General features: G+C 44.0%; 2 protein-coding genes across 4 annotated transcripts in view; one reads left to right on the forward strand and one right to left on the reverse strand.

Moving 5' to 3' along the window:
- Window positions 1-308: 308 nt before the first annotated feature.
- Window positions 309-2,714, reverse strand: LOC129815367 (protein canopy homolog 2-like). The gene is made up of 6 exons (XM_055869132.1): window positions 2,603-2,714; window positions 2,202-2,307; window positions 1,937-2,052; window positions 1,561-1,758; window positions 1,217-1,313; window positions 309-1,049 (listed from the first exon to the last, which is right to left on the reverse strand). Exons 2-6 carry the CDS (start codon window positions 2,305-2,307, stop codon window positions 1,006-1,008), a joined length of 561 nt encoding a protein of 186 aa, XP_055725107.1. The 5' UTR covers window positions 2,603-2,714; the 3' UTR covers window positions 309-1,005.
- Window positions 2,715-19,289: 16,575 nt separating this feature from the next.
- LOC129815368 (synaptotagmin-6-like) overlaps window positions 19,290-20,559 on the forward strand; it is a 100,729-nt gene continuing 99,459 nt past the window's right edge. For all 3 annotated transcript variants that reach the window (XM_055869133.1, XM_055869135.1, XM_055869134.1), the window contains exon 1: window positions 19,290-19,701. The gene's annotated coding sequence lies outside the window, so the exon portion shown is untranslated. The remainder of the gene's footprint in view (window positions 19,702-20,559) is intronic.

Raw genomic sequence — 20,559 nt, forward strand, 5'->3', positions numbered from 1 at the left:
AAATCGAAAGTATAGGATACAAAATTCTAAACTTAAAAACGGGAAGCATGGAAATAGCAGACCAGATTTACTGCTTCTTGGAGACTTGCTTTCGCTTACAATGACATCTCTATACCTCAAATTTATGTGAATTGTCGGGTCGCCCAAAAAGTTTGTCTGATTAGTTATTATTCATGTCTTAATACAAACCCACTTGTGTGTAATGGATGTCATAAGGTGAATGCACCAATTTGTAAGTCGCTCTGGATAAGAGTGTCTGCTAAATGACTTAAATGTAAATGTAATCCAACACTAAAACAACAACTCCAGATTGTTGTAGAAATATATTTCCATCAAAGAATGAAAAACAGATGACCATGACAAAAGATTAATACACAAAATAGAAGAGGAATATGAGTTGCTGGAGAAAGTATAAATCAAACCTTTCCACCATTCACAGGATACAATTAATCAAAGCAACCATGTTGAACAACTTTACTATCTAACTATTGTTACAGAATTTGATTCACCATCTGCTTCAAGAGTAAGCTTGAGAACATTTAAACTCCTGAAATCATCCAGAGTGATACCATTTTTGCCCCCATTGCTACAACCTTCTGTTAGAAATACTATAAATAGCACCCGCAATTACATCTTCTAAATATGTGTATGTGACCAATACACTTGATTTGAATTCATTGCAGTAATATATACATTACAAGAGTGTTCTACCCACCTGCATAAGGACAATATAAATTGAGGCATAAAAGCACAAATGTGTGATAATATAGTTGATGTCATGAGTTTTCTTAACAGTAGTTGCCCAATAAGTTATACCTTGCATCTTGTGATTGATAGAGCAGATCGAGCTAGTGTGTCGAGTTCTACAATCTTCAACTCCCCCCATTCCTGTATTACAGACAGTAAGCACCTGGTGCTGGAGCTGCTCTGAATAGTCTGCAGCCCCACTAATGCGGTGGAAGGTAGTTGTGTATAAAGCGGAGCTGTGTGAACTGCAGGATGGAATCATAGCTCATCATGAGGGATTTCCAGAGCATGGTCGCAAAGGTCTGCAGAGAAAAACCATCAACGAGTTACATTTTGGTATTGATTTTTCACATTGTATTACAATGAGTCATTCCAAACACAATTTTGTAAGAGGTGTATCCCCAATAGCAGTACACGTAGTCTCTGGTGGTCAATATAATGTATTGGATCAAGTAAGATGCTGGTATACCTGTTCTCTTGCTGCAGAGTTTGTCTTTCACGTTGTCTGTTTCATGGGCAAAGAATTCGATGATCTCGTCTTCATATTGTTCAACGATGGTCTCACACTACGGGTAAGACAGAGAAGATAATGGTTAAATAAGATGTAGTGGGGGACACATTTCAGTGAGATGCAGGAGCCTACAATACAAACATATGGATGTGGAAAGTTTCCACTGCATTGGTCTGCTGTCATCAACTGTAGTCATTATCATTCACTACATCAGAGGTTCTAGAATGTCACACTGATGAGCTATAGCGTGTCATCATCCCTAGTCCCTACCATGTGAAAATAAAAACAAAATGGCTACCCACAGCAAATTTCAGGCTGGATGTAACTCTGGAATCCAGTTTAGCCTCTGAGAGGTCCATGGGTCTGCCGTTCCGAGACGTGACCCTCTCATAGGTCTCCCTGCTGGTGGTGGGGTCCAAGCGTTCCCCGTAGTCCTTCATCCTCTCACATACCTCCTCCATTAGCTCCAGGAGGTTACCCTCAGAGCGGGCGAGAGGAACCTGGGGGGAACACAATGTTGGTGAGCTCAACAAGAGAGAATGATAACCCTATAATAGGAAACACAACACATTACTATGTTTTTAAAACAATGCTGTAGAATCCCAGCCTACAAATAAATAACATTGAATGTGTAAAATATGGCCAATGAAGGAGCCAGTAGCCCTCAGGTACACCTACCTCTCTAATAGACTGGCTACCATCTGGGTTGATTCTAAAGGACCCGGTCTGGATCATTTTGTAAGGATCCACCTGAGATATTGCCCACTCCATCTCCTCCACCATGGCCCTACACGCTGATGGACAATAGCGAAATGTTAGGTAGTTTAACGAAGGTATGCGGACCAAAAGTGGACGCACAATGTAGAAAATAAGGGGGTTGGGATCAAATTATGAGATTAAACAGGATCTAGTGTAGTAAAATGGTAGAAATCCAAAGACTTACCTCCACATTTGAGATCCTGGCCCTGCCTGGCTCCTTGGCAGTGGTTTACAAGGAGAGCAAGTAGCACACACAGAGCAAGTGATTGCAAGGGATGCCACATCTTCATCTAAGCAAAATTAGAGAGCAGGGGGGGGAAAAACACATCAAATATACAGAAACAGATAATTTTATCAATATTATGGAGACATGCAAGTCATTTCTCAATGAGTTGTCATAAAATTCAGGGGAATTGTTCGGGAACAGTTCTTTTTTTTTCAAGTTCAGGGACTATAGCTAGCTAATGTAAATCAAAATAAAAGAATGGTAAATCACACTCACTGGCCATTCGTGCATGCTACTGTGCTGAACCGTCTCTGACGTGTAGTAAATACAAAATTCAACATTTAATGATCATTAATTACCTGTTGTTTGTTAATTTCAGCCACCGCTACAACGATTTGGAAATCTTAATTCCACGCTGTTCCATCGCATTAGGTAAAAACTGGTGACGTAGGCAACGGCAGGGACGCTAACAAGAGGTGTCCAAGTTTATGCCAGAGACACTTAGGACCCAAACCAAATTTAATCAGAGACCCGAAAACATAATTCGATTTCATGGCAAATATCCACCGGTCTTTAATGTAAAAAGTCATACGCATCACAGTCAGGGAAACGTACTTTTTATTTAGAATATTAAGTGTATTGCATTCTAATCGCTAATGTGCAATGGTCCACGGCTGTCTTTCGTTTCGCCAGTTTGCGTTTAGAACGCCAACCTGGTCATGTCCAGACGGGATACAAATTTTGTGAAATTGTCAACAAAAAAACAAAAACGTTTTGCTAACCCTAACCTTTCTCCTAACCAGTTACGTTAATTCGCATAACCTGCTGAGCAATGAATGAATCAACATTTACATAATGGGTACCTGGAATAAAATGGGAGAGGGTCATTCTTTTTCAATTTCAGTCAAGGGGAAGGTTAAGTATTTTTTAAATCTAGTCCAGAGGAGATTTCATATCATTTGTATTGATGAAATTTCTATACTTATCAGTGTTTTAGAATAAGTTGCTTATTATGCTATATATCGACGTGTGCCTTTGAAATATAGTCCAGGGGAGGGTCATATCATTTGTAATTGATGAAATTTCTATATTTATCAATGTTTTAGAATAAGTTGCTTATTATGCTATATATCGATGTGTTCCTGATGCCGCCCCTATCTGATTCTTCTTTGGGCGTGCAATATCAAGTGCGCCTATATCCTATTTGAGTGTGGTCTCAATCAAATGAACCATAGCCTAGCCTATAGGCTGTGAAGTGCATGATAGGAGAATCACAGAGCAAAGTTAAATTTCTTAGTTGATGGAATGGTGTAAATAAAACAAGACTGCATTACACACTGCAATGGATATTCCAACCCTGAGCCCGGCCTGCACTGCTCCTGCTGATCAAAAACTATTTCGTGTGCTGCATAACCAATCGCTGTGCTGTGTAAGTATACAGGTGGCAGTTCGGGAGGAGAGGCAAAGACTTCTTCCGATTTTTTGGATTAGTCTGTCCAAAAAATGCGCGCAGACTAGCCTATAGCCTATTTTCTGTTCATTTTGATGAGGAGGACCTGAGGTCAAATTTGATAGCTTGCTATTACTATAATTGATTTTTATTAAAAACAATATGTTTCTTGCCCATTATGTATTTATCAGAGTTATTGACCTCACAATAAACCAGATTCCAGTCATTTACATTGTGGGGCTGAAACTTGAAACAGCAGCCAGAAATGGAAAGCACATGGTGCTAAAATTAGGCAAATTCGAGTAGGCATAATTCATTTAAACCATCTTCATTTTAATTAGACTTTACTAACAAGGAGGGCTTTGTTTTGGGGCCTATTTCTTCCTATTTCTATAGCCATAGATGTATCTCAATTCCTCCACCGTGCACTCTTTAAATAGCCTACCTCTGTTAAGTTAAAACCAAGACTACAATTGAGGGGTTATGAGAGGGTATGCCATAGGCCTACGTTTTTATTCAAGAAAATGGCAAAAAGCACAGGCCTACCCGTTGTTATTTTAAAATCCGATTATATAAAGTTCTCTATAACGCTTTGGTCCGCAATGCTTTATGCTAGAAACAAGCTGTAAAATACCCAGAAAATACATGACTCATATGGGGATATCATTGTTTCGTTTCTTTGACATTCAGAGGCTGAGCTATAACCTTCTATAGCCGAGGAGACAAAAAATAGACTTTGCTTGGGAAGTAATCTAATTATGTCAATATTAATTGATTAAGCTATTCACTTTCTGTACAATATATTTTTGGTAAACACTTATAACTTTCTCTCGTTGGGTTAAGCCACAGAAGAAGAGTAGCCAGCAGTTAATGTTAAATTTTTCTGCTTTGGTAGGCCTACTCTGACTGGGGTGGAAAGGTAGGACTAACTTTTGAAGGTACCATGCTCAGATTCCTAATGGCGTCTCAGATTTAATTATTTGCAAACAGGAACAGTTTCGTTGCAAAGACACTGATTTGGCATTGGAGAAATATAAGATGAACACATACATATCTATCTGTCCATTCTTAATCTGTCATTTCAGTCATTTGTGTGGTCTAAAAAAAATCTGCTAATTTGTAAAATGACGTAGAATTGCATGAAATGTTTATAAAAGGACATTTTTCTCGAACCTGCAAATACGATATTTTTTTATTTCACCAGGTAGGCTAGTTGAGAACAAGTTCTAATGTGCAACTGCGACCTGGCCAAGATAAAGCATAGCAGTGATAATAGATTCATGCAATGGTTTTACTATACAGGAGATCTTTCCACCCCTGTGGTGGTCTGCGAACCCACAACCTTCTGGCCCGCAGCCCTGTGCGCTATCAACATTTCTACTTTGGCATGTTATGTTAAAACTGCATATCTAAGGCTCTGGTCTGTCCTTGGAGTGAGGGTAGACGTTCTCTGCTATCCACTTTCTTTATTTTGAGTATAGGGGAGGGTCACTTGTTTTGTTTTTTCAAGCATTCCGGGAGGGTTTAGGTAAAAATATATTTTGCTGAAGGGAGGGCCATCCATTTTCATTTCAGATGTCCGATTTTCTCCATGTAACCCTTATTATAAATAACGTTCACTATCTAAGTTCTCCTAACCTGCTATGAAAAGTCAATTTTGAAAAAAGCTGTATCCCATCTAGACAAAACCCTCCAAACTGAACCGAGTATACATTGGTCACCGAGGTAAAACCCGATTCAGGTTGGATATTCTCCTGTTGTTTTTTTTACGTCCACCAACAGCAGTAAAGGTCCGTCAACATAGTGACAAATCAAATGTTTTAAAAATCAATAGCTCTTTAGCCATTACAACTTTCAAAACTGGTTCTAGCTAACATACACACATTGCACACACTTTTTTTTGTCGATTTACATCTCGAAATATTTTAAATCATTTATTTACATTTTTTTATTTCAATAGCTCCTTGGTCATGTGACCTACTGACCTCAAACAATGTTCAGAATGTCCACTGAATACACTTCTATATTGCATACCCTTTAGTTTGTCCATTTTCATCTCACACGATTTTACATTAATTTGGTAAACATTCTAATTTCAATAGCTCTTTGGTCATGTGAGCTGCTGACTTCAAACAAGGTTCAGAATGTCCACTGACTACCCTTCTATACTGCATACTCTCTAGTTTGTCCATTTTCATCTCACACAATTTTACATGAATTTTTCAAACTTTCACATTTCAATAGCTCCTTGTTAATGTGACCTACTGACCTCAAACTACTTTCAGAATGTCCACGGGCTGCCAGAGACGGGCGCCGTGAGGCATCCATTGCGGAAACGTGCCGATCCCGGAGAAGCTGGCGGGAGCCCCGGGGAGAGTTCTCTTATCTTTGTGAAGGGCAGGGTGCCCTGGAATGGGTTCTCCAGGGGAGAAGGTGTAAATCTCACGCCGGGCCATACCCATATCCATATCCACCGCAGGTCTCCAAGGTGAACAGCCTCTGGCATGTTAGAACAATGTAGGTAAGGAAAGTTGCCAAAAATGATCTGTATTTTTGGGATAAGGATTGGCTCTAAGGTCTGAGTCAGTAAGGCTGGGGTGCGAAGCAGGGCTGGGCTCGAGCCGCGGCTGTGGGAACAGTCGCTCCGTCGCCCTCCTCTCGCCACCACTGGAAGTTTGTTGTGCAGCCCATCTCGGAGTCTCTCGTACGTGGTCTCGCAAGGGGCTGTGTGCGGTGGTTCGTCAGGGTGGTGTCCGTCGGTGGGCGGTTTGGTCCGGTGGTTCGCGGCGGCAACTCTGGATGCGCGCCGGGCTCTTCTCGCGGATCTCCCCAGTTACGGCGCTCGCCGGCCCCACACAATGTAGGTGGGGAGGTCTCCTCTACGCTGACTAGACTTGAGGCGGAGAATAAACTTATTGGCCCCGCAGTGACAGGGCATTGCATGGATCGTACGGCTCATGCCCTACGAAGTGGGGAGAGGTATCTCCAGCTTGTCTGGGGAAGGAGGCCTACATCTGATGTGGGTAGTACCATCCACGCCCAATGATTAGCTGCGGAACCATAAACAGAAGAAGCCTAGGTTCCCACTGGGCATGGATCATTGAATGTCAACTTGATGAAATTCAAAAGAGTGTACCCACCTGTCACGGTCGCACTCAAATTACCCATGGGGTGACTGTGACCCCCTCATGTCAAAGTGAGGAATATCGATGAAGCGCTGGTAAAGGTGGTACCTACTGTTCTTTCCAGCACACCTGCAAAGTGTAGTTTGCCTTGGCCGCCACCAGACAATCTATTAGCTCGGCAGTGTGCTGGATGTGCTGGATGTGCTGAAAGAGAAAATAAATTAAAAACAGAGTATTGCAAGATGGAAGTGTTACTTTACAAATATGTGCAAATAGATCCATCCATTATCTCATATGGGGTATACCTTTATTTTTGTAGCACTTCTGAAAGAATTCCCCTAAATCTCGCAATATTTGAATAGATCATAATGGTTCTCACCATCTGCAGTTCCATGTAAAAATAGGAAGTTCTTGTCCCTCAGATTGACCACATCATGCAACAAAGATGCAGCCTGAAAATACATGTTTAATTAAGACTCATGTATTTGGTTCAAATGAAGACTAAAGGGACAATTTTAGTGCATTTGAGAGAGGCTGCTGCCAACATCTTCAGTGTCAGAAGTCCACCAAATGCCTGGGGTACTCAAATGCAGTTGTGACAATAGACAGAATACTGTTTTATCTAACATGGATGATCAACTTTTTTTCTAGAATCAATGCAGCAATATAGCAGGAAATACGACCCTATACCTTTCCATACAAAGCAATCCTTCTGTTGTCAATGTGGGGCAACTCTAACAACTAATTGTAACAAAGAAGTGTCAGGGGCTCCATCCCTAATACACACAGACAGAGAATGTACGAAAAGAAGTGGAATCAGGTTAGGTGGAGGAGAAGTAAGTACACTGAGGAAGACATTTAGGGAGTTATGGAGCTTTTGTGTTAATGATTATTATGATTTGTACGACACCTGTGATATCGATCTCATTGTTGTGAAATATTAGCTTGCAAACTTAGGTCTATGGTACCATGCCAATTTCTTATCTCAGTGCAGAACCCTTAAAGGAATTTTTCACCCATATTACAAAATTACAAATGAGTTTCCTTACCCTGTAAGCAGTCCATGGACAAGGTCTGACAGCAATCCATTTTTATTTTATTTTATTTTCACTTTTATTTAACCAGGTAGGCCAGTTGAGAACAAGTTCTAATTTACAACAGCGACCTGGCCAAGATAAAGCAAAGCAGTGCAACAAAAACAACAACACAGAGTTACACATGGGATAAACAAACGTACAGTCAATAACACAATAGAAAAATCTATATCCAGTGTGTGCAAATGTATTGAGATTAGGGAGGTAAGGAAATAAATAGGCCATAGTGGCGAAATAATTGCAATTTAGCATTAACACTGGAGTGATAGATGTGCAGATGATGATGTGCAAGTAGAGATGCTGGGGTGCAAAAGAGCAAAAATAAATAACAATATGGGGATGAGGTAGTTGGGTGGGCTATTTACAGATGGGCTGTGTACAGGTGCAGTGATCAGTAAGCTGCTCTGACAGCTGATGCTTAAAGTTAGTGAGGGAGATATGTCTCCAGCTTCAGTGATTTTTGCAATTCAGTCCAGTCATTGGCAGTCATTCGTTTAGGACCTGAGGTGCACCCATGGCCAGCTCGGGAACCAGATTGCATAGCGGAGAAGGCACGGTGGAAATCGAAATGGTCGGTGATTTGTGTTAACTTGGTTGTCGAAGACTTTAGAAATGCAGGGCAGGATGGATATAGGTCTATAACAGTTTGGGTCTAGAGTGTCTAGGCAGCTTTCCAATCTTTAGGGATCTCAGACGATACGAAAAAGAGGTTGAACAGGCTAGTAATAAGGATTGCAACAATTGCGGAAGATAATTTTAGAAAGTGCTGGTCAAGGGCAGTCAAGTCTGGAGTTCTACATTTTTTGAATGGGTTATGCTTATTTAAGATGGTGAGGAAGTTACTTTTAAAGAATGACCAGGCATCCTCTACTGACGGGATGAGGTCAATATCCTTCCAGGATACCCGGGCCAGGTCGATTAGAAAGGCCTGCTTGCTGAAGTGTTTTAGGGAGCGTTTGACAGTGATGAGGGCTGGTCGTTTGACCACGGACCCATTACAGACGCAGGCAATGAGGCAGTGATCGCTGAGATCCTGGTTGAAGACAGCAGAGGTGTATTTAGAGGGCAGATTGGTCAGGATGATATCTATGAGGGTGCCAGTGTTTACAGATTTGGTGTTGTACCTGGTAGGTTCCTTGATAATTTGTGTGAGATTGATGGCATCTAGCTTAGATTGTAGGACGGCCGGGGTGTTAAGTATATCCCAGTTTAGGTCACCTAACAGTACGAACTCTGAAGATAAATGGGGGGCAATGAATTCGCATATGGAGTCCAGGGTACAACTGGGGGCTGAGGGGGGTGGAAAGGTGGATTTTTAGAAGTAGAAGCTCGAACTGTTTGGGTACAGACCTGGATAGTATGACAGAACTCTGCAGACTATCTCTGCAGTAGATTGCGACCACACCCCCTTTGGTAGTTCTATCTTGGCGGAAAATATTGTAGTTGGTGATGTACATTTCCTAAGCCAGGATTTAGACACGGCTAGGACATCAGGATTGGCGGAGTGTGCTAAAGCAGTGAATAAAACAAACTTAGGGAGGAGGCTTCTGATGTTAACGTGCATGAAACCAAGGCATTTACGGTTACAGAAGTCAACAAATTATAGCGCCTGCGGAATAGGTGTGGTACTGGGGTCTACGGGGCCTGGGTTAACCTTTACATCACCAGAGTAACAGAGGAGGCGTAGGATAAGGGTACGGCTAAAGACCATAAGAACTGGTCATCTAATGCGTTTGGAACAGAGAATAAAAGGAACAGATTTCTGGTCGTGGTAGAATAGATTCAGGGCATAATGTACAGACAAGGGTATGGTAGGATGTGAGTGCAGTGGAGGTAAACCTCGGTGTTGGGTGACGATCAGAGAGGTTTTCGTCTCTGGTGGGACCAGTTAAGCCAGGTGAGGTCTCCGCATGTGTAGGGAAATGGGCAGAGCAGGTCAGTTAGGTACATACAGGACCAGAGTTCGAGGCTGTCACAGATAAACAAAATGAGGTACCGTGTTATTGAAACAGTCCAGGGGGCATCAGCTGTGTAGCCGAGTGATCATAGGGTCCAAAGAACAGCAATAGGTGAGTCAGGGAGCAGTTCAGTAGTCTAGCTAGCGGGCCGGGGCAAGAAGATGGGTCTTCGTCGACATCGCAACGGAAAAGGCCGTTGAGACCCCATCGGGCAACCACATTGGCAGACCAGTTGTGATGGATCGGCGGGGCTCCGCGTCGACAACAAAGGGTCCAGGCCAATTGACAAAAGAGGTATTGTAGCCCTAGAATTAGCTGGTATGTGGGCCTAGCTCGTGGCTAGCTCAAGGCTAACTGGTGCTTGCTTCGGGACAGAGGCGTTAGCTAACTAGCTGCGATGATCCGGTGTAATGATCCAGAGCGGCAGGAATCCGGTGATAGGGAGAAGCAGTCCGATATGCTCTGGGTTGATATCGTGCTGTGCAGACTGGCATGCATTGTCCGAGCTAAAGCTGGCGGTGTCCGAGCTAAAAGGTGAAGACCGCTAGCCGTGGCTAACAAAGACTAGTAGCTAGTTAGCTGGCTAGCTCCTGACGGAGGTTCCAGTTATAAGGAATAAAAATAGCAGATCCGTACCACATTTGGGTGAGGCGGGTTGCAGGAAAGTATATTTAGTTCGTAGATAGAAAGTGAGATTAAAATGTATACGAGAAAAAAAACAAAAAACAAGGAATAAGACACGGGATAAGACAAAGACAAACACAACACATGACTGACTGCTACGCCATCTTGGAAAGTCATCTTGGACAGCAATCCATGCTTTGGTTTAGTTTCTCTGGCACAGTTTTAAAATGTATTTGTGGCACAAATCCCATTTAGCATTTAGCGTTTGTGGGACAAATCCCATTCAAGTCATGGGACCGATATTAGCATTTTTCGTGCATCATGTTCAAATAATAAAACGTTAGCATTTGGAAACAGTGGTGAGGAAACAAAACCAAAGCATCGATTGCTCTCATACTTTGTCCATACAGTGCATAAAGGGTAAGGAAACCAATGTGTCATAATTTGAACTATCCCTTTAAAGTTTGCATTAGTGCTTAATGTTTTTACATGATGATGAGGAGAGGATGTAGGCCTTCTTCATACCCCTGTGGTAGACCCAGCTTTAGATGCACATCTGCAACATGGATCCCACAGTTGCTCTCATATTATGGTAAGTCATAATACGTTTTCTAAGAAAAAGGGTGTTTTCCTCAGTGTTTACAGAACCATAGTGGTCAGTTGTGAAGGTTTTGTAGCATATGATGGAGAGCTGTTTGCCCACCAGGGCCAGAGACAGAAGCTCGTTGTCTTCCGGGGCTGTGTACCCTGAGAGAACAACACTCAGTTTGCATCCCACATGGCACCTTATTCCCTTTACGGTGCACTATACAGGGAAAAGTGTACCGTTTGGGGCGCATCCTCACAATGACTGAATACTGAATATGAAACATCTGGCTGAACTAACAACCATTCAAGTGTTCAAGGGCTACAGCTGCCGACAATGTAAGACATCTACACATACTCGATTGTGCTCAATCTCAACCTCTTTGGTCAGACAATATATTGTCAAGTAGCTAATTCACTTTGTACATGGAGTAAAGGACAGTAGGAAGACTATAGTCAAACAGTGTTCAATGTTATCTGCCACAAACACATATACTCCTTCCTAGCTGGACGTGCCCTTCCCATCCCATTTGTTCAGATGAATTGAGTAAAAATGGAATGTGGGGCCAGACATCTTGGAAGCATGTATATATAGCTCAATGATGACATCTAGTGGACATATTGAGACATAAAAAAACAACTTGAGCAGTGCTCACTGAAATGTTCTATGCTGCTGTGGACAGTCACTCTGGATATGCCAGGGCCAACAACAAAGAGACATCAAGATTGACAGAAAAATTAAAGAAAGAGAAAATGAGATAGATGGAGAAAAAGAGATTCACCCAAGCAGTGGAGAATAAAGTGCATGTGGCTGGGGTTGAACTGTGGCCTGTAGAAGCGGTAGGTCTCTGAGAGAGTGCAGGTAAGACAGTGTCTTTGGGAGAATCCCAAGACGATCACACTGAGAGGAAAGGAACAGTGAATAGAAAGCATTTAGACTGAACTATGTAAACATTTATGGACCCGAGTTACTCCACACCAGTGGCAATTTTAGCATGTAAATCTTGGTGGGGCAAAATAAAAAATGTGGGATGCATGCCATCAAAGCCACAACACAACACTAAACAATACAAGAATTGCACTATAATGGTGACAAATGGTGCCAACAAACTGTTAGGGCTTACATAAAGCTGTCCCAACAGCAGAATCCTAACAGCAGTCCCAAAACCTTGTCACTGCTACAGCTGGCGGAGCCTTGTCTGGCAGCGAAACAGCTCATTCAGCCTCATTTGCTGCCTTTAAAAAAAACATAGCTGATATAGCTGACATGCTTAAACAAATGTGGTTTTTACTCACAATTGAGATGTATACACTATGGCATAAGGGGACGACAAGCGGATAAGAGGCAATCCGTAATTTCAATTGAGACATTAATGAGCGAGCGACTACGGACGTACTCAATATAATTATTTGTTCAGCACTTTTGAAATGTACAGCGACAGAATTCAGAACATGGTCCGGTCTTAGTGTACTCCTTGTACAACAAGTCAGAACCGTAGGATAAATAAAGGGGGCATTTGAACAGACCATGAAAGCTCTTACAATATCGATGATTGCATTTCTCTTAAACAGGTTATAGGCTACAGGTGCACCACCAAGTTAGAACAGTAGGTGAAATTAAGAGGTGAAAATAGACCAAATTATTAGGGTGAGGCACATTGAACGCAGTTTGGGTCTTTGTGCGTCAAAAAAGATACATGTCATATAACACTATTTGACGCATTAATTAAGATTTTAATTTGACACGTCAAATAACACAATTCTATTATAGAATGTGTGTGCTGAATTTGCACGTGCAAGCCAAGCGCCACCACTACTATCAGTAGCACTGTCAAAGATGTACAAATAAAGTTAATAAACAAGCACACACCGGCCAGGAACAATGTGTTTACAATCCCGCGTTGGTGAAAATAGACCAAATTATTAGGGTGAGGCACATGGGCTACTAACAGCTTACTACACAACATACAATTAGTATTACTTTCGTAGTTACGGGATACATATCTCTCTGGCATCCTACATAATTTATGAAGCAGCATAAGACATTTTTGGACTGTGATGTGCTTGATGTGCTTTAACAGGAAAGTGGCGCGGCGGTCCTTCATGGGCAAATTTTGTCATCAAAGAGAAAGATACCGGATTTACAATTCCGAGTTGAATGACCGTTCAAAACATATTTTCCCAGTTTGCGCTGTTTATTCCCGACTTCCCAGGTGCAATGCTTGCAGCAAGCCACTGTCACGTATTCCTTACGAACCACTCATTGTTGAATTTGCGATCTCCAAATTGTTGTGTAATGTTTATGTCCAATGGCCGATGAGCACCGATACGTTTTATCTATATTTTCTCTTCATTATTTCTCTTCATATGACAAGGATTAAAAAGGATTTGCCAGTAGACTTGTTTCATGATGATGACTGCTAGCTAAGATTGTGAAAGTAAGATGTTGACATGATCAGTCCAATCAAAGCTACTGTACATAGTATAACGTGATTTGACATAATTTCTGTGGCCAATGACCTTGAGCTTTATTGGAAGGGCACTTGTAATATAACTCTATGGCAGGATCCAAAGGGCTGAAATGTTGAATTGTCTACCCTTTCTAAGGATTTAAGCTTGGCGATTGCGCATGGTCCCCATGAGTGACAGAATACTGAGCCAATCCCAGCGCAATGCTCTTATTTTCTGCTGGCCTGCCCCACCACCACAGAAAGCACGGAGCTAGGCTGAAACATCTGCATTTTGAAGCTGCCTTACTCAAGAAAACAGGTTTGTATGCGGTTTGTATGTGGCTTTATTAACTCAATTATCTATATATTTTTTTACATTGTTTGCAAACTGATATGTGACAAGTATTAATGCCAAAATAGCACGCAAAACAGGCACGCCCCCCCAACAAAAATATACCAGCCCTGAATGACGGGTTGCCACAGCTCCCGACCAAGAGACTTTACCAGGATACATTCTGGACTTGTGCCTAGAGTTTTCCCTGGTCAGGTCTCATGTTCAGGAAAAAACATATGGATATATTTATGGATTGTGGTATAATTAATTAATTAATTAATGTGCTGTGGATACATAAATGCCAGCTGCAGTCTCACCAGCAGATGTTAGTGATTAGCAAAACTCTTTACTCCTTCTACATTTTCTCTGCATCTTTATCCAGTCCACAAAGTGACATCAATCCCAGTGCCCTGACGTCAGGAACCGTGGCGATATGGGTGAAGTCAAAGGCTTCAGGAAGAGGGAAATTGAGTTAGAGAGAGAGAAGGGGGGACAAGCCAAGGACACAGAGACCGTGGGAGATAAAGCAGGGTAGATAAGGTTGAAACACAACTCTGACCTGAGCAGGGAGAACAGCTATGTGTTGATACTCTCTGCACCCCCCTTGTACTGCTGCAGAGTGACATAGAACACAGAACCAGCTCTAGAGAAGAGAGGCAGCTCCTGTTGGCCGAAAATAGTAACTTTCACAGTTATTGGTTGTCATACAGTATCTAGGGCCTAGAGGCTTTCCTATCAACGTGACCTGACCACACCCAAAGGGGCCCAGAGTTTTTCCTGGTCAGGCCACGTGGTCAGGAGAGAAAGTGTGGGCCCTAATCATCTCGACTCATTCCCATTACTTAACACTAGCTATTTTATACTGAACAAATATATAAACGCAACATGCAACAATTTAAACGATTTTACTGAGTTACAGTTCATATAAGGAAATCAGTCAATTGAAATACATTCATTAGGCGTAATCTATGGATTTCACATGACTGGGCAGGGGCGCACTTACTGGGGAGCCAGGCCTAGCCAATCAGAATTTGTTTTTCCCCACAAAAGGGCTTTATTACAGACAGAAATACTACTCAGTTTCATCAACTGTCTGGGTGGCTGGTCTCAGATGATCCCACAGGTGAAGAAGCCGGATGTGGAGGTCCTGGGCTGGCGTGGTTACACGTGGTCTGCGGTTGTCAGGCCAGTTGAACATACTGCCAAATTCTCAAAAACGACGTTGGAGGCGTCTCATGGTAGAGAAACTAACATACAATTCTCTTGCAACAGCTCTGGTGGACATTCCTGCATTCAGCATTCCAATTGCAAGCTCCCTCAAAATTGAGACATCTGTGGCATTGTGTTGTGTGACAAAACTGCACATTTAAGAGTGGCCTTTTATTGTCCCCAGCACCTCTGTAATCATGATGCTGTTTAATCAGATTCTTGATATGCCACACCTGTGTCACGCCCTGACCATAGTTTGCTTTGTATGTTTGTATGTTTTGTTTGGTCAGGGTGTAATGTGAGTGGGCATTCTATGTTGTTTTGTTCAGTGTTCATTTTGCTTTATTAAAATATGGACACTTACCACGCTACGCATTGGTCCTCCGATCCTTCTTACTATTCCTCCTCAGAAGAGGAGGAGGACGAGCGTTACAGAATCACCCACCACAACCGGACCAAGCAGCGTGGTACTCAGGAGCAGTGGGTTCAAGACTCCTGGACTTGGGAGGAGATCTTGGATGGCAAGGGATCCTGGGTACAGCCGGGAGAATATCGCCGCCCCAAGGCAGAGCTGGAGGCAGCGAAAGCTGAGAGGCGGTGGTATGAGGAGGCAGCACGAAAGCGCGGCTGGAAGCCCGAGAGACAGCCCCAAAAATGTATTGGGGGGGTCACACGGGGAGTGTGGCTAAGTCAGGTAGGAGACCTGAGCCAAATCCCCGTGCTTACCGTGGAGAGAGAAGGTCCGGGCAGGCACCGTGTTATGCGGAGATGCGCATGGTGTCTCCAGTACGTGTGCATAGCCCGGTGCGGTACATAGCAGCACCTCGTATCGGCCGGGCTAGAGTGGGCATCGAGCCAGGTGCCATGAAGCCGGCTCTACGCAACTGGTCTCCAGTGCATCTCCTCGGGCGGTGGTGCATGGCACCAGCTTACGCATTGTTTCCCCGGTTCACCAGCACAGCCCAGTGCGGCCCAGTCCACCTCGCCGCACTGGCATGGCTACGGGGAGCATTCAGCCAGGTAGGGTTGGGCAGGCTCGGTGCTCGAGACCTGTAGTGCGCCTCCACGGTCCGGTCTATCCGGTGCCTTCTCCACGCACAAGCCCTCCTGTGGCAGCTCCCCGCACTCACCCTGAGGTGGGTGTTCCCAGCCCGGTACCACCAGTTCCGGCACCACGTACCAGGCCTACAGTGCGCCTCCAGGGTCCAGTATGCCCTGTTCCTCCTCCCTGCACTCGCCCTGAGGTGTGTGTCCCCAGCCTGGTACCACCAGTTCCGGCACCACATACCAGGCCTACAGTGCGCCTCCAGGGTCCAGTATGCCCTGTTCCTCCTCCCCGCACTCGCCCTGAGGTGCGTGTCCCCAGCCCGGTACCACGTACCAGGCCTCCAGTTCCAGCACCACGCACCAGGCCTACAGTCCGCCTCTGAGCCGCCCTCCTGTCTAGCGCCGCCTGAGCCGCCCTCCTGTCTAGCGCCGCCTGAGCCGCCCGTCAGTCAGGAGCCGCCAGAGCCGCCCGCCAGTCAGGAGCCGCCAGAGCCGCCCGTCAGTCAGGAGCCGCCAGAGCCGCCCGCCAGTCAGGAGCTGCCAGAGCCACCCGCCAGTCAGGAGCTGCCAGAGCCGCCCGCCAGTCAGGAGCTGCCCCTCAGTCCTGAGCTACCCCTCAGTCCTGAGCTACCCCTCAGTCCTGAGCTACCCCTCAGTCCTGAGCTGCCCCTCAATCCTGAGCTGACCCTCAGTCCGGGGTTGCCCTCAGTCCAGAGCTACCCCTCAGTCCTGAGCTACCCCTCAGTCCTGAGCTGCCCCTCAGTCCGGGGTTGCCCCTCAGTCCGGAGCTTCCCTTCAGTCCTGAGCTACCCCTCAGTCCTGAGCTACCTCTCAGTCATGAGCTACCTCTCAGTCATGAGCTACCTCTCAGTCATGAGCTACCCCTCAGTCATGAGCTACCCCTCAGTCCTGAGCTGCCCCTTCAGTCCAGAGGCGTCCTTCAGTCCAGAGGTGTCCCTCAGTCCTGTGGGCCCATTTGTTAGGGTTCCCAGGCCGGGGTCGGCGGCGAGTGTCGCCGTTCCTAGGAGGTCACAGAAGCGGACTAAAACTATGGTGGGTTGGGGTCTACGTCCAGCGCCAGAGCCGCCACCGCGGACAGATGCCCACCCAGACCCTCCCCTATAGGTTCAGGTTTTGCGGCCGGAGTCCGCACCTTGGGGGGTGGTGCTGTCACGTTCTGACCATAGTTCTTTTGTATTTTCTTTGTTTTAGTGTGGTCAGGGAGTGAGTTGGGTGGGTATGATCTATGTTTTCTGTTTCTATGTGGGGTTTCTCGTTTGGCCTGATATGGTTCTCAATCAGAGGCAGGTGTTAGTCATTGTCTCTGATTGGGAACCATATTTAGGTAGCCTGTGTTCTATTGTGTTTTGTGGGTGGTTGTCTTCATTCTTTGTGTGTCTGCACCAGATAGAACTGTTTCGGTTTTCACGTTTGTTGTTTTTGTATTTGTAGTGTTCTGTTTTGTTTTGTTTTGGATTTATTAAAATAAGATGAACACTAGCCACGCTGCGCTTTGGTCCTCTCCTTCTTCCACCGAAGAAAACCGTTACAACCTGTCAGGTGGATGGATTATCTTGGCAAAGGATAAATGCTCACGAACAGCGATGTAAACAGATTTGTGCACAACATTTGAGAGAAATAATATTTTTGTGCTTATGGACAGTTCTTTTATTTCAGCTCATAAAACATGGGACCAACACTTTTAATGTTGTGTTTATATTTTTGTTCAGTATAGTATTCCCCTGTCTCCCTCCAAGTCTCATTGGAATCAATTTATTCAGTTTTCATTCAGCCACATTCATTTAATTGAATATAATCACTTAATGATTAGAATAGGCCATTTCTCCCCCTCAGGGTTCTTACTTGTCCAGCAAAACTAAAACCAGGAGTTGAGAATTGTTCTCAATGCTTTTATACAGACTAAAGTCTCTACATATAATGAAGGTTGCATACTGTGCTGAAACACAGGAATTTTTCCTGTCAATAAATTCAGCCTTTTGGTTGATCTTGGTTAAAGTCAATCAGTCGACTGACTTTACTTGTGGCTATGTTAACCAGACTTGCATGGTAATTTTGCGCTTCTGTGGGGGTTGCAACAGAAAAAATGAATTACATTGCATCTTACAGTCCTCCATGAATAAAACTTAATTCAACATTTTGATGGAATCGCTGATTTATTCACTCATACACTTTATATCAGTGACAACCAATAAACAGTCATGCATTCGCATAGAGCTGCTAGAAATGGATGTGGATCTAATCCCTATATAACGGATCAGCGTATCACCTGTGAGCATACTCCAGTGGTTGCCTCACACACAGAGACATTAGAATGGTTCTGGACCCGGTTTAACCAACACACAGCCAGTCTGGTCCAACTGGTCCACTTCCCTATGGAGACGTAATGACCTCTGACAGACAGACAGACCGACAGTCAGACAGACAGATGTACAGACAGAAAGACAGACAAATACACAGACAGACAGACAAATACACAGACAGACAGACAGACAGACACAAAGATGTAGGTCTGAAAAAACTATTTACCTATTGAGAGATAAAGCACACATATGTAAACTAGTACCTACATTACCTGCTTTTGAGTGAGACTGGATTAGTCATCCTCAGAGTGAGAGTAGGGCTGAAGACGTTCACCATGTAAAGAGTAACTACTGGGATATTATCTCAAATAATCACATTGTCCAAAGACATTCTGTATTGACCTCAATTCATCTTATTGTAGCCTCTGTCAAGAGGTTTATGGCACAGGAGATGTCCTTGAAATTAAAGTTAAAGTGTATAGAAGTAGTCTTTGTTTACATTATTATTGTACATTTCCCCTTGGGGTATGGATAGTAGGCTCCTGAAGAGTATGCCCCTCCAGTGAAATGAGGGATCTCCACATAGGGTGTGTGTTGGCTGATGGACAAGTACGCCAGACGGAACCCGTGTCCAGACCACCAGTAAGCAGGTTACGCCTGGAGGATCTCCTCATGAAACACATGACCACCAGTAAGCAGGGTACGCCTGGAGGATCTCCTCTGGAAACACATGACATAACAGTTAACATACAGTACCAGGTGTAATGGGCCCATCTATGTAGTATACAGACTATAGCGCATCAGGTCTTAGTAAGAATGATAATGAATTATGTCTCTACATGGTGTGGCAAAGAAGGGGGTCGAGTGATAAATGGCAGATATGTGAGAGCAGAACTAATAAACGGGCTCTGCCCGATCACTAAAATGGCCACCCCGATCAGAACTACAGATCACAAAATGGCCGACTGCCAAAACTACAAGTCCCAGAAGCAAGGGGAACCCTCAGAAGGTGGAGCCGACACACAGATAAAGGGTCAAGAAAAACCAGGAGGAGGGATTGAGGGGTGGAAGGATCTATGAACCGTAGAGAAAGAGACAATAGATATTGGCTGGATTTACCGTGTATGAGCTGGACTGTTTTGGACTTACCTGTTGGCGTTTGGACCTGGACATACCGAGAACCCGATTTGTGTACCGAACCCTGCTATCCTTGACCTTGCCTACGACCTGGGTGGACCATGACGGAGAAACAAACACACAGGTACTGTCCTGTTCGAAAGAACTCTCATTCTGGGGTAATTTGGTGACAGTTTCCCACTTAATTTGTGACAAACGCTCATAACCTTGAAGCGGTTTGCCACAATGGGAACTTCATTTGTGATGTCAGGCACTTTCAAGTACATCACATTCATATACATTGCATATTATAGATTGATTATTATTTATGAGTTGAAGTATAGTATATGACAAAATATACAGTATATAAGAAATGTCTATGTTGTTTTGTCAGGTGGACACCAACAGGAAAGCACAAATGAGGCAGGCTAAAAATTACATGGCGACTAACAGTGGTGGCTGAGCTGGAAGAGATGGGTCTCTCATGGGATAGGGTGCAAGCTGTGGCCAAAGACAGACTCCATTGGTAGAAGATTGTTGTGGCTGTCACGCCCTGACCATAGTTTGCTTTGTATGTTTTATGTTTTGGTTGGTCAGGGTGTGATCTGTGTGGGCATTCTATGTTGTATGTCTGGTTTGTCTATTTCTGTGTTTGGCCTGATATGGTTCTCAATCAGAGGCAGGTGTTTTGCGTTGTCTCTGATTGGAAACCATATTTAGGTAGCCTGTTTTGTAATGTGGGTTGTGGGTTATTGTCTATGTCTATACATTGGTTGCTTGTGTCTGCACTTTCGTTATATAGCGTCACGTTCGTTTTGTTGTTTTTGTAAGTTTGTTTATTGCTTTTGTCTTCGTTAAATAAATCAAGTATGTATTCATCAAACCACGCTGTGCTTTGGTCCGATCCTTACTCCTCCTCAGACGAGGAGGATTACGACGTTCGTGACAGCGGCCTGTAAGTGTCGTGGAGAATCGTCTCAGAATTATAACACTCTTACAAGAA

The sequence above is a fragment of the Salvelinus fontinalis genome, chromosome 18 (genome assembly GCF_029448725.1).
Source record: "Salvelinus fontinalis isolate EN_2023a chromosome 18, ASM2944872v1, whole genome shotgun sequence".
Taxonomy (NCBI): Eukaryota; Metazoa; Chordata; class Actinopteri; order Salmoniformes; family Salmonidae; genus Salvelinus; species Salvelinus fontinalis.

Coding starts and splice junctions, on each gene's coding strand:
- LOC129815367 (XM_055869132.1), bottom strand. CDS start 2,307: ATGAAGATGTGGCATCCCTTGCAATCACTTGCTCTGTGTGTGCTACTT. Junction 1,759..1,936: donor GTAGCCAGTCTATTAGAGAG/GTAGGTGTACCT, acceptor TGTTCCCCCCAG/GTTCCTCTCGCCCGCTCTGA. Junction 1,314..1,560: donor CATCCAGCCTGAAATTTGCT/GTGGGTAGCCAT, acceptor TCTTACCCGTAG/TGTGAGACCATCGTTGAACA.